At 47.6% G+C, this 13,535-nt stretch overlaps 2 protein-coding genes across 2 annotated transcripts in view; both read left to right on the top strand.

The window, feature by feature from the left end:
- Positions 1-9,556, top strand: part of LOC135816678 (uncharacterized) — a 17,768-nt gene extending 8,212 nt beyond the window's left edge. The window contains exons 3-4 of the mRNA XM_065329814.1: positions 8,254-8,622; positions 9,223-9,556. Coding sequence (XP_065185886.1) covers positions 8,254-8,622; positions 9,223-9,428 — 575 coding nt within the window. The 3' untranslated portion in view covers positions 9,429-9,556. The remainder of the gene's footprint in view (positions 1-8,253; positions 8,623-9,222) is intronic.
- A 298-nt stretch (positions 9,557-9,854) lies between these two features.
- Positions 9,855-12,893, top strand: LOC135816676 (piggyBac transposable element-derived protein 4-like). The gene is made up of 2 exons (XM_065329812.1): positions 9,855-10,183; positions 10,758-12,893. The coding sequence occupies exons 1-2, from the start codon at positions 9,880-9,882 to the stop codon at positions 12,269-12,271; spliced, it is 1,818 nt and encodes a 605-aa protein (XP_065185884.1). The 5' UTR covers positions 9,855-9,879; the 3' UTR covers positions 12,272-12,893.
- The last annotated feature ends 642 nt before the right edge of the window (positions 12,894-13,535 follow it).

Genomic DNA, 13,535 nt, shown 5'->3' with positions numbered 1-13,535 from the left:
CGAATTCAGTCCAGGGCGTCGATACGAAGCGTTCTTCGTCGCCGAGTTTTTTACTGTGCGCTCCATTTGAGAGTGCGCAGAGTTCTGATCGAGAGTTTTTTGAGCAGATTTTCAAATTTTTGAGGCTGTCAGCTGACAGCTGTCAACCCTAAATGGCACTTAGTATGTGACAGGCAATAGGTTTTGGTGCCTCCGTATGCCTTCTAATAAGTTCTATCTTCCTTCGTTTCACTTCGCTGCTTCGCCCACCACCTCAGGAGATGACAGCGTACCTGCACTAGTCAGCTCTCGCTAACCCTGTCTCTCTTTCTCCGTCTTAGCGCTCGTCATTCGTGTCCTTCTGCTGGGGCGAGCTTGATACTGTTGTGTCGTAGTTTTTAGGCAATAGTGGCTGTTGTTCGCGTGACGATCAGGATTTATGGAGAAAGACGACGACTCGCCAAGTTCCCATGCAGCCACAGACGGCGTAGCAATTCTTACCGCCAACCCTTCGAGCAACGGAACCGGCCTGAGTTGGAAATCGTGTCTGTGTAATTGTGCCACGATACGGATGAAACACACATGTGACGAGATGAAGATAATCTCAACAGGCTGACGGAAATCCAACAGGCTCACGGGAACGCTGCAGTTATGGTCGGAGACGCGGAGTTATTTAGTCACTGGTAAATGTTGCATCGAGTGCTGTGTGCTCCAACACAATTGTAAAAATCATGAAAAAGCGAAAATAATGCAATGGTGGGGCTGAGTGGTGTTCTGTGGAGGAGACGTCGCTGTCTCAGCATTCAACGCCGGACCCTGTATTTCAAGTCTGTGGTCATGCTCGATCATAAGTTCCTGTATGGCTCCAGTGCCTTCTCAGCATTGTTGGCGGGTAAGCACCTGGATTGTCTCCAAGTACTGCGGCTCTGGTGAGGATGTACGGGTGCTCGCCGTGCACCCCTGCCGGCAATCTGCTAGTGAAGCTTGGTACCTACTGTGTCCGGGAGATTTTCATCCAGAAGCTGATCTTTCTAGGCTGGAGCTGCTGCTACTCCTGTGCTAGCCCTCAACCACTGGCGCTCCTACTCGGCTCCAGTGTGGGCCATTAACCACCCTGCCCGATTTCGCACTGTTGCTATTCCACACCGTCAGCATTTAACTCTGAGGTCAGACCTTGATCCCTCCCACCATATGCTATCTGTCTGTCTGCCTCTCTCTCACACACAGATGTGCGCGCATACACACAAACACACATGCACACACACACACATGCACACACACACACATACACACACACACACATGCACACACACACACATGCACACACAGTGACACATACACATAGCCAACTTCTCTGTGTTTGGTGATCATCATCTGTTTTCTGATGTGCAAGCTCACCTCTGATGCCGATTACTTCCTTGCTTAGACCCGGTCTGCTATTAGACCAGTCTGCTCTCCCTTCACTCGCTTCTAAATCCTACTTGGAGCAGTAAGGTTGTGTCACTGCTCCTCCTGATGTCATTGTTGTGAAAGCAATATCATCGCCATTGGTGGTAATTTTCCACCGTGCATGAATCATTAACAATCATCATCTATGTGTCACGGCCTAACCATCCTCGTAACTCCCCTCCTCGTGACTAGTGCTGTACCGTTGAAGCCTACTTTGCTTCAGTGTATATTCGCCCCGGGCAAAGCTCTTGTTTTGTTGTATAGTGATCTGACGCAGTGTGCTATAGCCTGTCGGGTAATATGGATAAGATTAGTACAGTCAGACCTCGCTTATCCGGTCCTCTTTTATCCGGATCCCTCGCCATCCGGAAGAAAATAGCTGGTTACAGATTTACAGCATACGTGATGCATCCAACATAACTGGTGTTTGGTTATCCGGTTTCCTCGCCTATCCGGATTTTTTTGTGGAAAACAGATGTGTGCGGTTATGCGAGGTCTGCCTGTACAGTCGGCATCGCCTATCGAGTGACCAGGTACATGTATAAGGATACTAGTTCATGTATACCGGCTTAACGATATCGGAACACAAATAGCACTATGTGTGCAATTTTCCTTTCTAAGCTCACGCTGTGCGGTGCAGATAGGTCGTGTGTCGTTGCCAACTTGCCGCATGTGCAGCAGGAAGGCACCACATGTCGACAACTACTTATACTGTACAGCATTGTGTGCTTACATGCATCTACGGCCTTGTGGATGCAATTGAGTCTCACATACATGTACATGAAATATTGCGTGTAGTGCGGCATCAGGTGTTAACATACAGTGGCTAAATATTTTTCTCGCAATAATGACCGTATTCACCACAAGTGTGTTTATGTCCAGAGCCAACTCAAGTCCTGTATTATTTATGACCATGACAACAAGACTTCCGGGCTGAAATTCTTCTATGACAGGCATGAACACTTGCCTTACAATTGTTCGTGATGGTACGAAGTACATATTCGCTGTTGCATCAATTTTGCACCATTTACATTGTAGTGCCACTAGTGGTATCACCTGCATGCGTATTGAGTCAAACAAGGTTACCTCTGTATAATTATGCTTATCGTGGCTATCAAGAGCTTCAATGCAAATTCCCAGCTGACGAATGGTGTCCAGCTTGTGTTCAGCTCAGCTGGCACTCACAACTCATAATAATTGCGTTCTAGACGCCAGATGAGATGTTTCAGCTACAATGTAGACACAACGTCCGTGTTCAAGAAAGCCGTCACTTCATCTTCTGTCCATCCTCAATAGCACGTTCAAGCAAATACGTCTGAAACACAGTAGCGACAATCCGACAGCGGCGACACGCCGTCTTCTCCGAATGAGCTTCTACCGTTCTAATTCAGATTCCCCCAAAAATGTCAAAATAAAATAATAGATTTCCACCAAGCTCGCTAGAATCTTGCGAACCGTCAACATGCAGGCATTTCAAGTGTTCGAGCGTGCGTAGATCCTGCTCAGCGGCTCAAGAACATTCGCCAAGCGAAAAAAAGTCGATGAGAAAGATGTAATGGTGGACGAAATTACGAAAATCGGAAGAAGGTATTCGACCCAGTTCGACTATCCTGGACTGGATTGGCAACGTCCAACAATCGGATTCGTATTCTATGGGGTCTCATGAGCTAGTGTGCCAAAGGGCGTTTAGTTGGAGCTTCAGTGCATCACCTTCGCCGAAAGAGGCCCTTTCTGAGATTTGGCCGATGGACTATTGGTCCGAGGAAGCTGAGACGCTCCCTTCCTCCTTTATTGCCAATCGACCTCGCGCACTTTCACCGAAACTGGGTGACTGCGCCCTAGTAGATGGGGATTTGTATGTAAAATGTCATTAAAAGCGCCATTTCGTTCTTACAAAAGCACGGATGACCGCGATTGGCCCATATATTGTAGTTGTTCGGACGCTGAGTCGACTGGTTTTGGTCCGAAAAGGCTGTGATGCAGCGTTCGGCCCTTATAATTATTCCCAATGGAACACGGGTGAGTAAGCAGTCACGTGCTCATGCGTACACCAGTCACCTGGTCACCGTGCCCGCAGGCTACAACTTTTACAACGTTCCTGTCACTCGAATTTAACCTTTGAACCTCTGAGTTGAACCTTTTTCGTTATGATTTTTTCCAGCACACACATCACACCACATACTCTGCCATGTACTTGTACTGGCTGTTGGGAACCACCCAGGATATTTCATACCACGTGCACACACACACACACACACACACACACACACACACACACACACACACACATACACACACTCACACACACACACACTACTACTACCACTACTACTACTATAGCATGACTGCCCATTGGGCAATGTCACCCCCGGAGGGGGCCAGAGTTTGGAGGGCACCGTCATTGGCAGGACTTCTGGTGCCTCGTCAAGTCTTGCTGTCGTCGGAAACGCTTTGCGCAATCCATGCAGATCAGCGGCAGTTATTCCCTATCGGCTGCAGCAAGACGTTTTCCACGGTTGCAGTTATGGCGGTTAAAACCAGCCCGGGACTTGAAGCAGCGATTGCAGCATTGACAATGTTGAAAGCAGCAACTAGCGAGAGACGCCGTCAATGCCGTATCTACATGTTCAGGAGGTGCAGGCTGGCAGCGATGAACTGCAAGCCCACCCTTACTTCGGAACCATCGGCCGCAACTGACGCACTGTGCTGAACCACGCTGTTGGTGGACGGGAAGTTGGCGCTCAGCCAAACACTTGTGCCGTGCCTTGTCTTGAGGTCGAGAGAAAGCCCGGTCGCAAGAGGAGCAGAGTACGGATTTCTCTACTGCCTGAGGAGGCTGAATAACCAGAATCTGCTCTCGCCAAGCTGACCGGTCTTGTGCGCAATCAAACCAGTCTGGAATGGACTTCGTGTCAGTAGCCACAACGTCTCTCCACCTGCGCCTGGGACCGCAGAAGGGGCGCGCAGCCAACAAACGACCAAACAAAAGCTGCAATGGGACACGGTCCTCTGACATCCGAGCCACATGACCAAGCCACTCTAAACGACGATGGCACATCTTAACAGAGAGTGGCGCTGGGTCACTCCAGTGACGACGTAACTGCGCAGACGTGATGCGATCGGATTGCTGCTGACTGCAAGGGATGGCTAATATTGTGCGGATGCAGCGATGATGGAAGGCATCCAAACGTCTACTATTAGCTTTCAAGGGCGTCCAACACTCACTGCCGTACAGCAAAATGGACACGACACAGGCCACGTATAGCTTTCGCTTACTGATTAATGATAGCGAGCGATCCGACAAGACTGGAAGAAGAGCTCCAAAGGCTTTGGAAGCCTCAGCTATGCGGCGACTGACGTCAGTGGAGGAGCGGGCATCCAGTGTCACGACGGACCCCATATAAATGAAGGATGGAACGTGCTCCACAGTATCACCGTTGACGTTCATATCGGCTCTATCAGGCATGTTGACTTGGCTACCTGCCACGAGAAATTTCGTTTTTGCAGCGTGGACGCAGAGGCCAAAGGAAGAGGCAACCGTGCAGAATGTTTCAAGGCACTTCTCAGCACCAGGGCGGTCTTCAGCGAGCAAGACCGCGTCATCTGCGTACACACACACACACACACACACACACACACACACTGGACACACACACACACACCTCAGACCTCAAACCTGCCCATCGGGGAAGCGATGATAGCGAACAGCTATGTTAGACATAGCAACATGTGCTGGAATTACACCATTCAACAGCTTGCAACGCTGGTGAATTGACCGCCACTAATTTTAGCCTGGTATCTACCACACAGCTGATTGAAGTGGCTTATTCTGGCCAGTGGATCTCTATTTTTCATTTTTCCATTTTTCCCTTTTTTCATTTTTTTAGACACACACGCCACCCCACATACTTCGGCATACACTGGCTGTTGGTAGCCACCTAGGATTATGAAAGAAGAGCTAGGAGAATGAGAAAGAGAAGAAAGACATGTGCGACCATCATCGTCGGGAATTGAACCCGCAACCTCTCGATTGGAAATCGACTGCACATACGACTGCACCATATGGGACACACAGTGACACACCATTGGACCATTGGACGCCCATCGCCGGAGGCGATGATAGCGATGCTACAGCAGAAGCCATAGCAACTTGTGCTGGGATTGCACCATTCAACAGCTTGCAAGGCTGAAGAATTGGCCGCCACTATTCAGCCTGGTCTACACCACACAGCTATGAAGTGGCTTTTTCTGGCCAGTGAATCCCTACTTTTTGGTCTTTTTATTTTTTTCCCCCACACACATCACACCACATACTCCAGCATGCACTGGCTGTTGGTAACCACCCAGGAGAATGAAAGAAAAGTCAGGAAGAGTCTGAGAAAGAGAAGAAAGACGTGTGTGACCATAATCGTCGGGAATCAAACCCGTAACCTATCGATTGGAAATCGCTGCACATACCACTGCACCATATGGGACACACACACAAACACACACACGCACACGCATACTCAAGCACACAGATACATGTACAGGTGGAATCCTGATAATTCGAACCTCCAAATGCCAGAAAAAACTTCTAATTATCCAAACATGAACCCACAACACAATAGGTATGTCAAAATGCTCCCATTGTCACGCAGAGTTGCGCTATGGACCTTAGACACATATCTCACGGATACTGAACTGACAGGCACAGCCAGCTCATGCAAACTGAACTGACCAGTACAGTGTACAGTGAACTTCGAATTATACGTTGCTAACTTCGAATTATCAGCACAAATCCCACACATTTTCTATGTAAGTGGAATCCGTGGAACTTCTAATTAACGGATATGTCCGGTTCGAGGTTCGAATTATAAGAAAATTTTATGTGAGAATCGTATTGACAGAAATCGGTCCTGTATATGTAAGTCCGCTGCAAGCGCCCACTTCGCAGCAAACGCTCACCCCAGCGGGTCCATACTATTTTCGTCTTTTTCAGGTCAATTTAGTTGTAGAAAACTGGCATGAAGGTCGAATGCGTACAAGAACGACTGTAATGCCTACACACTGCCTATGTCTTACCAGGATCCTGTGCAAAAGCGATTGTCATTATCTTGCTGCAAAGAAAAACTTCGGTCGGGATTTCCTATGCATTCGATAAATGAGTCGTCTTTGTTATCATAGTTCGTTCTCCTGATGATGAGCCAGGCCCGAAAATTTGGTGTACAGTAATGTAAATGTAAATTTGAATTTGAATCGCAGTGAAGAGACCGTTTTTGGAGTTTGGAGTTGAGAAGTGAAGTTCCTAAAAGTTCATTCTCCATTATTTTGGTTTTCAAATCATGAAATTTCTGCAGTGCCATGAATGTGACCTGGTGACGATGTTGCGCTTTCAGAACGGAACAGTGATTGTCCTGACGAAGCGTCGTTCAATGACTTGACCGATCGCAGTATTGCAGTTGCAAGTCGAACAGGGGAGATCATGTCACAAAAGCTACACCTACAAAGTCGCTACCAACTTGTTGAAAGTCTGAAGTGCTCGAGACAACCCCTTGCCTTTGCGTGTTGCGTGATTTGGAAATGATGGCTTGAAACACCATCATAAGTATATTTGGTTCCTGCAATACTCTGCTCTTTGCTACCTTGTTATTCGGAAGAACAACCCATTTGGATTTGCGAAACACAACAAACAACATCATAAAATCACTACGAGCTAGCTCGTAGCTAGTGCCCAAAGAGACTTTGAAACCAGGAAAGTGGACATTGTTTACCGTAGCAAAGGTACGCTTTCCAACGGCCGAAGAGAGTTGGACAGCTTGTGTCTTTGTGGATAACTCGAAACAATTTGCGCTAAGACGCTGCAAAATCGCTCCGATTTTGGATTTCATTCCACAGAATGTGGTACCGACAAGATGCGGTCCTTGACCGCGGTCCTTGACCGCATTTCCGTCACTTCGCAGGGGCCTTTCTTCCGTTTAGTTTGTTCCCGCCCTCCCACCCTGGACTGAAGGGTGTTTATAGACATTGTGTTGATGTGTGTGTTTTTGCCTAGGGCAGTTACGACTGCGGTGTTTTTCTTTGTTGGTCTTTTAGAAACACTTTAGGGGTGGTGTGCGCGTCGTGGGCTGTTGTATGGTTACATTCAGCTTCAGAGGGTTATTGACAGGGGATGAATTGGCATGGGGCAGAATGCAAGATTGAATTGCAAGATTGAATTGAAGGGTTGGGATTTTCAGGGGTCATCAAGGCATTGTGTTAACTGAAGCTGGATGATGACCTGTGTGGTGTGCCGGTGTGAAGATGATGTGCAAGGGTGTTCTCTTGCGTTTCTGAGGTGTGCGCTTTTACATTTCCCTATTGTTATGCCGTTGTTGGCGTGTTGTGTGCTGTGTAATTATCAGCATTTTTGATTGACTGCTGTGTCGATCGTTGATATATTTTTGTAAATGTACAAATAATTATAGGAAAAAAAAAAAGGAAAAAAGGAAAAAATTCTAAATAAAGGCCATTGCCGAGCCACCGTGCTCTCGCCATTGCCGAGCCACCGTGCTCTCAGCAGAGACTTCTGTGTGTTGGTGTTGTGAGAGTGTACCACAAAGACGCGCTCTTCGCGCCACGGTGTGAGATGCACTTTCGTACAGTGGGAGTGACAGTGCATGGGGTCAGTGCGTACAGGCCAGCAGATCTTGCACAATGCGGTGGGCATTTGCAGCGGACTTTACGGTACACAAACACACACACACACACATACACACGAAAAAACAAACACACACACTATTGGACCAGACATAGTGGTTACAACAATGTGTCCTGTTTTTCTTGTGTATTATTCGCTGTCTGTAGATTTCATCACAAGGGTTGTCAAGAGCAACCTACCACAGATCATCGCCAACCTAGCAACCGTACCAGATATAGTGCTCACTGAAGTATTTGGAGATTTCGACCTGGATGAAGAGCATATCAGCACTTATCGAACGGCATGTGAGGTGGTCGGTCATGTGCGTGATCTTCCACTTTGCTGTCAAGCAGCAATTGCGCGGTCTTTCCTGTACCCAGTGACTGGCTTTATGTTTCTCTTTTATCGCTTGCACCATCCTGAGCTCTCTCAACGACTGGATAAAGATTTCCTGATCAAGATCGACCGTGAGGCAGGATGTGATGGGAGTAGTCTTGTCCAACTGTTGAATTTGGCTATTGATTTACAGAGCGATAGTAAGTGACAATTTGAAGGCTGCAATGCAAGTTAAAGAATGGTCATGATGATGAATCCTAGTCAATGGATGATGCTTGTCTTTGTCTTAGTGTGCATACCAGCTGAAGGTTATATGAAAATTCAGTTGTCTTATACCAGCAGAAATGTTCTAAATGATATTTGCTGTGTTCCAATTTGTTTAGTATACGTTATGTTCTAGCCTTGGTTTCCATTGTGAGGAAAATGAGGAATTTTATTGAAATCGTCCATACCTAATCATAATGGCACTTTCTCCCAGTGACTTGACTTGACACTTGACTGACTCACAGCCGCCATCCAGATCACACAAGAAGTCCATTGAACTTTCGAAGTCGGCGGGAAAGCGCTAGCTTCAGTGTTGGGAGCAACCCATGTTCTGATGAAATGATCGCCGAAGTCGCAAACTCTATTTCATAGCATAGTAAAGTAGCCTAAAACCTGCCTGTCATGTTTGTGGAAATCACCAGCATATTGTTTAGTAATGTCAAAATGCCAATTTTCTGAACTTAATGTACCGGCAATCCAAGAAATACTCGTAGAGAATTCTATTGTGATTCTTCTGATCTCACCTTCATATACAGCAGGTACCGCAATGTCAATGATGAATGATGAAGGTGTGATTGCAGTGAGAGAAGGACCAGGAGATGCAGTTGAAGGTCAGTACTGTCCTTGTAGTGGTCCTCCATTAATGCACGACCCTATTTTAGGGGAATGCATACTCAAAGTTTGTCAGCCCGAGCCTTACGCTCGCATTCCAGCGCAAGCTTTACAGCGTCCTGTACATTAGGACTGCCTTTCTCAGCGCGGCGAAAACTGAGCGTCCATAGAGTTAACGAGGAAATTCTCAGCCTGACAATAAATCCCACTGAAAATTTGAGCGCTGTGGAAATCAGTGCCCACAAAGTCAGAACAAAATACACCAATGGTAGAGAAAGGCGCGCGGTTAACCCATTCACTGCTGAGCCCGAATATATTCGGGATTCAGAATGACGTCAGGACGCTGAGCCCGAATATATTCGGGCTGACAGGCTATCGTACTGTACTAACTTCTGTGTTTCAGCGTAGGGCTCAAAGAGACTCCAGAGTCTCTAGACACATCATAGGCAACGTATGTACTCGTGGACATCGCGTGCCGCGACCTTCGCCGTGCTCGGATCGCTCTTGCACGTGATTCGAAAGACTGAAATATTTTTTGGAAAAATGTTGACTTTCGTCTTGCGTGGGACCACGTGTCCAAGATGTCAAGGAGAACACGCATCCTTTCTCTTGACGAGGCGATAAATGTTGTGGCCCTTGACCCCAACAGCGATGTTGAGCCAGATGTAGACGACCAGGATGACAGTTGGTACGCGGATGGGGACGCAGATGACGATATTGATGACGAACTTGACCTTGCTCAACACGCTGATGATGATGTCGCGGAAGCGGCCCCCGCACTGCAAGCTGATGCCAACGCAGGAGGTGCAGATACTTTAGAGCAATCGGAGAGATCACACAAGCCGGCTGTTGAAGCGCTGGTGGCAGGAGACTCGGGACAAGAAGGTAATTGTCAAAAGTGCAATTGTTGAAAAATTCAAAAAATTCAAAAAAATTGAAATTTGAATTTAGTACAAATCGAATATTGCGTGACACTTGTAGCATGCTTGCCATTAGTCATGACGATTCCAGATGCTATGTACATGCTGAAAGTATATGTACCTCAGTAATTATTATTTGTGCAATGTTCATGGTCAATGCGATAATTTTGTACTAGTATTCAGAGCATCATGTGGTGTCAATTCGTATCTCTATAAATGTGCAATTGCATACTGGTATGCAGAACGAAGCCCTAAAAATATACATAGATATTTTTTACTTGATATGCATGTGTAATGTGTGTGTGTGTGTGTGTGCGTGCATGCGTGTGTGTGTGCGCGCATGTGTGTGCGTGTGTGCGCGTGCATGCGTGTGTGTGCGCATGCGTCTGTGTGCGCGCATGCGTCTGTGTGCGCGCATGCGTGTGTGCGCGCATGCGTGTGTGTGTGCGTGTGTGCGCGCGCACGCGCATGTGTGTGTGTTTGTGTGTGCGCGCGCATGCGCACATGTGTGTGTGTGTGTGCCATTTCTTGTCTCTTAGGCATATGGTGTATGGATGACAATCACCCCGACATACCGGACTTCACGGCAGAAACAGGATTGAATGTCGAGCTTCCTGAGAGCGCCACACCGTACGACTTCGTCAAGCTCTTCTTCACGCCGGAACTCTGGGACTTGCTTGTGGTGGAGACAAACAGGTATGCCACACAGTACCTGGCAACGCGCAGTCAAGACCTTCCCCGGCACAGTCGTCTAAGGAAGTGGACACCAGTTACCGTGCCGGAAATGAAGATGTTCATGTCGCTCTACCTGCTGATGGGCATCATCGTAAAGCCGGAGATTGATATGTATTGGAGCACCAATCCAATGGTCCACACTCCTATCTACAGCTCATCGATGGCTCGGGACAGATGGTGCGCTATTCTATCATTCTTCCACTTTGCGGATAACGAAACAGCCGACGCGGATGACAAGCTTGCTAAACTCCGTCCACTGATCACGTTGACCGTACGCCTCTTCGAGACTGTGTACACACCTTCCAAGCAGATCTCAATCGATGAGGAGCTTGTTGCCTGGAGAGGCCGTCTCCAGTTCCGTCAGTACATACCGTCCAAAAGAGCTCGCTTCGGTGTCAAGATTTTCGCACTCTGTGAATCGAGTGGCTACATGTCAAGCTACATCGTCTACGTTGGCAAGGATGATGCTACGTTCAGTCCTGAGCTTGTCAACAACCTTGGAAAGTCTGGTGCTGTTGTGGCAAGACTGATGGAACCTTTTGTCGACAAAGGATACCACCTCTATGTTGATAACTGGTATTCAAGTGTGGACTTGGCACGGTATCTTGCTGACAAGGGAACGATGGTGTGCGGGACCATCAGATCCAACCGCCGTGGATTGCCGAAGCGCACCGTTGCGTACAAGGGCCTGAAGAAAGGCGAGTTTGTGTTCCGGAGCTGGAACGGCATCATCTTTGTGAAGCTCTCGGACACAAAGGTTGTCCACTTCCTTTCCACCCTTCACTCTGCTGAAGTCGTGGACACTGGGAAGCGCGACTTGCACCGCCTCCCGATTCGCAAGCTGGCGCTAGTACACGACTACAATCTGTTCATGGGCGGTGTCGATAGAAATGATGAAATGCTTTCTTTCTACACCTGTGCCAGGAAAACCCAGAAGTGGTACAAGAAGCTTGCCGCCCATCTGCTGGAGGAGTGCATGCTCAACGCATTTGTGCTGCACAAGAAGTTTGCCACGACACCAAGGAAACACACCGACTTCATTACCATCGCATTGCAGGCCATGCTCCAGGATGGGAAGAGCGGGTGCACTGCTGCTGCTGCTGCTGCTCCAGCTACACCTGTGCCACGTACCGTCATGATGGCCGCGCATATGCCAGCTTGCATTCCTCCCACCGCAAAGAAGGCAACGCCGACAAGAGTTTGCCGGTACTGTTCGAAGACGAAGGGTGTGCGGAAGGAGTCACGCTATTGCTGTTTGCAGTGCCCCAATCAGCCTGGCCTGTGTGCTGCACCATGCTTTTCTCTTTGGCACCAGTGAGCTTCTGCCAATGTAAGTATATAATTATAATCGGATGGAGCCTGTTGGAGTGCGCATCCTAGATGTGCTGGAGCTGTTAGCCAGTTAGTTGTAGAACGTCAGTACCGTCGGTCAGTGTCGTGGAATGTTATCACATGAGCTGATTGTTTAGTAACTGGTGGTGTTAGTGGACATTATAGTGTAACTTGTAGTTTCTTGGTTCTTTTCCTTTACTATAAATATATATATCTGCAATGTGGACTCTGGTCGCCTGCAGAATTGAAATTATCATTGTTCTGAAAAGCTAGTGCCTTCGCTGTTTTTCTTCAATACTCTGGTTGTATATAATAATATATTTTTTGCACGATCTAGCTGGTTCTCCTGTTCTCCTGTTGTGCTGTACATATTAGACTGATGGTGGACTTGCGTCCACTTGTGTATTGTTTGCTCTGCTGCTGGAACAGTACAGGTGAACTCGAATATCTGTATTTGCCGTCCCTTGCCGCATTACGCCTGCATCATTGTTTCCTTGTCCGCAAACGCTGGTGATGTATCTTCTTCATTAGTGCTAAGTAGGGCACAAAGAAGGCTCTTGCTACATCAATACATTCTGCTCCTAGTAAAACCTGTGCTCGCAGTCGAACAGTGTACCGAAAAATGTTTTTGGGCAACCTAGACTAAAATCCACGTTGAAATAGGTGAAATGCGCAAAATTTGATTTTTTTATATAGGCTCTGGGAGACTGAGTTTTTGGTTCAGGTTCATTCCAGCGTTGTTTTCTGTCCATACGATGACCCTGCTACACAGAACAACAAATTAAATAGTCAAATTAGGCAATTCAGATTTTGCCGAAAATGTATGCAGAGGATGGGTGCATATCCCTATAGCGCTAAATGGGTTAAAGGGGAAGTTAAGCCTAAAATCAAAATTTCACCAGTTGTAGTCTTCAGGGTGCTGAGTCGAATGGTCTTGGTCCGAGGAAGCTGAGACACTCCCTTCCTTCTTTATTCCCAATCGAACTCACGCACTTCCACCGAAACTGGGTGATTGCGCCCTACTAGATGGGGATTTGTATGCAAAATGTCACTAAAAGCGCCATTTCGTTCTTATAAAAGCACGGGTGACCAGGATAGGCCCATATGTTGTACACTTTTGGACGCTGAGTCGACTGGTTTTGGTCCGAAAAGGCTGCGATGTAGCGTTCGGCCCCTATTCCCAATCGAACATGGCTGAACAAGCGGTCACGTACTCCTGCGTGCACCAGTCACCTGGTCACCGTGCCTGC

The sequence above is a fragment of the Sycon ciliatum genome, chromosome 5 (genome assembly GCF_964019385.1).
Source record: "Sycon ciliatum chromosome 5, ocSycCili1.1, whole genome shotgun sequence".
Taxonomy (NCBI): domain Eukaryota; kingdom Metazoa; phylum Porifera; class Calcarea; order Leucosolenida; family Sycettidae; genus Sycon; species Sycon ciliatum.
The sequence above is the reverse complement of the archived record's forward strand: the minus strand, read 5'-3'. Positions and strand labels throughout refer to the sequence as shown.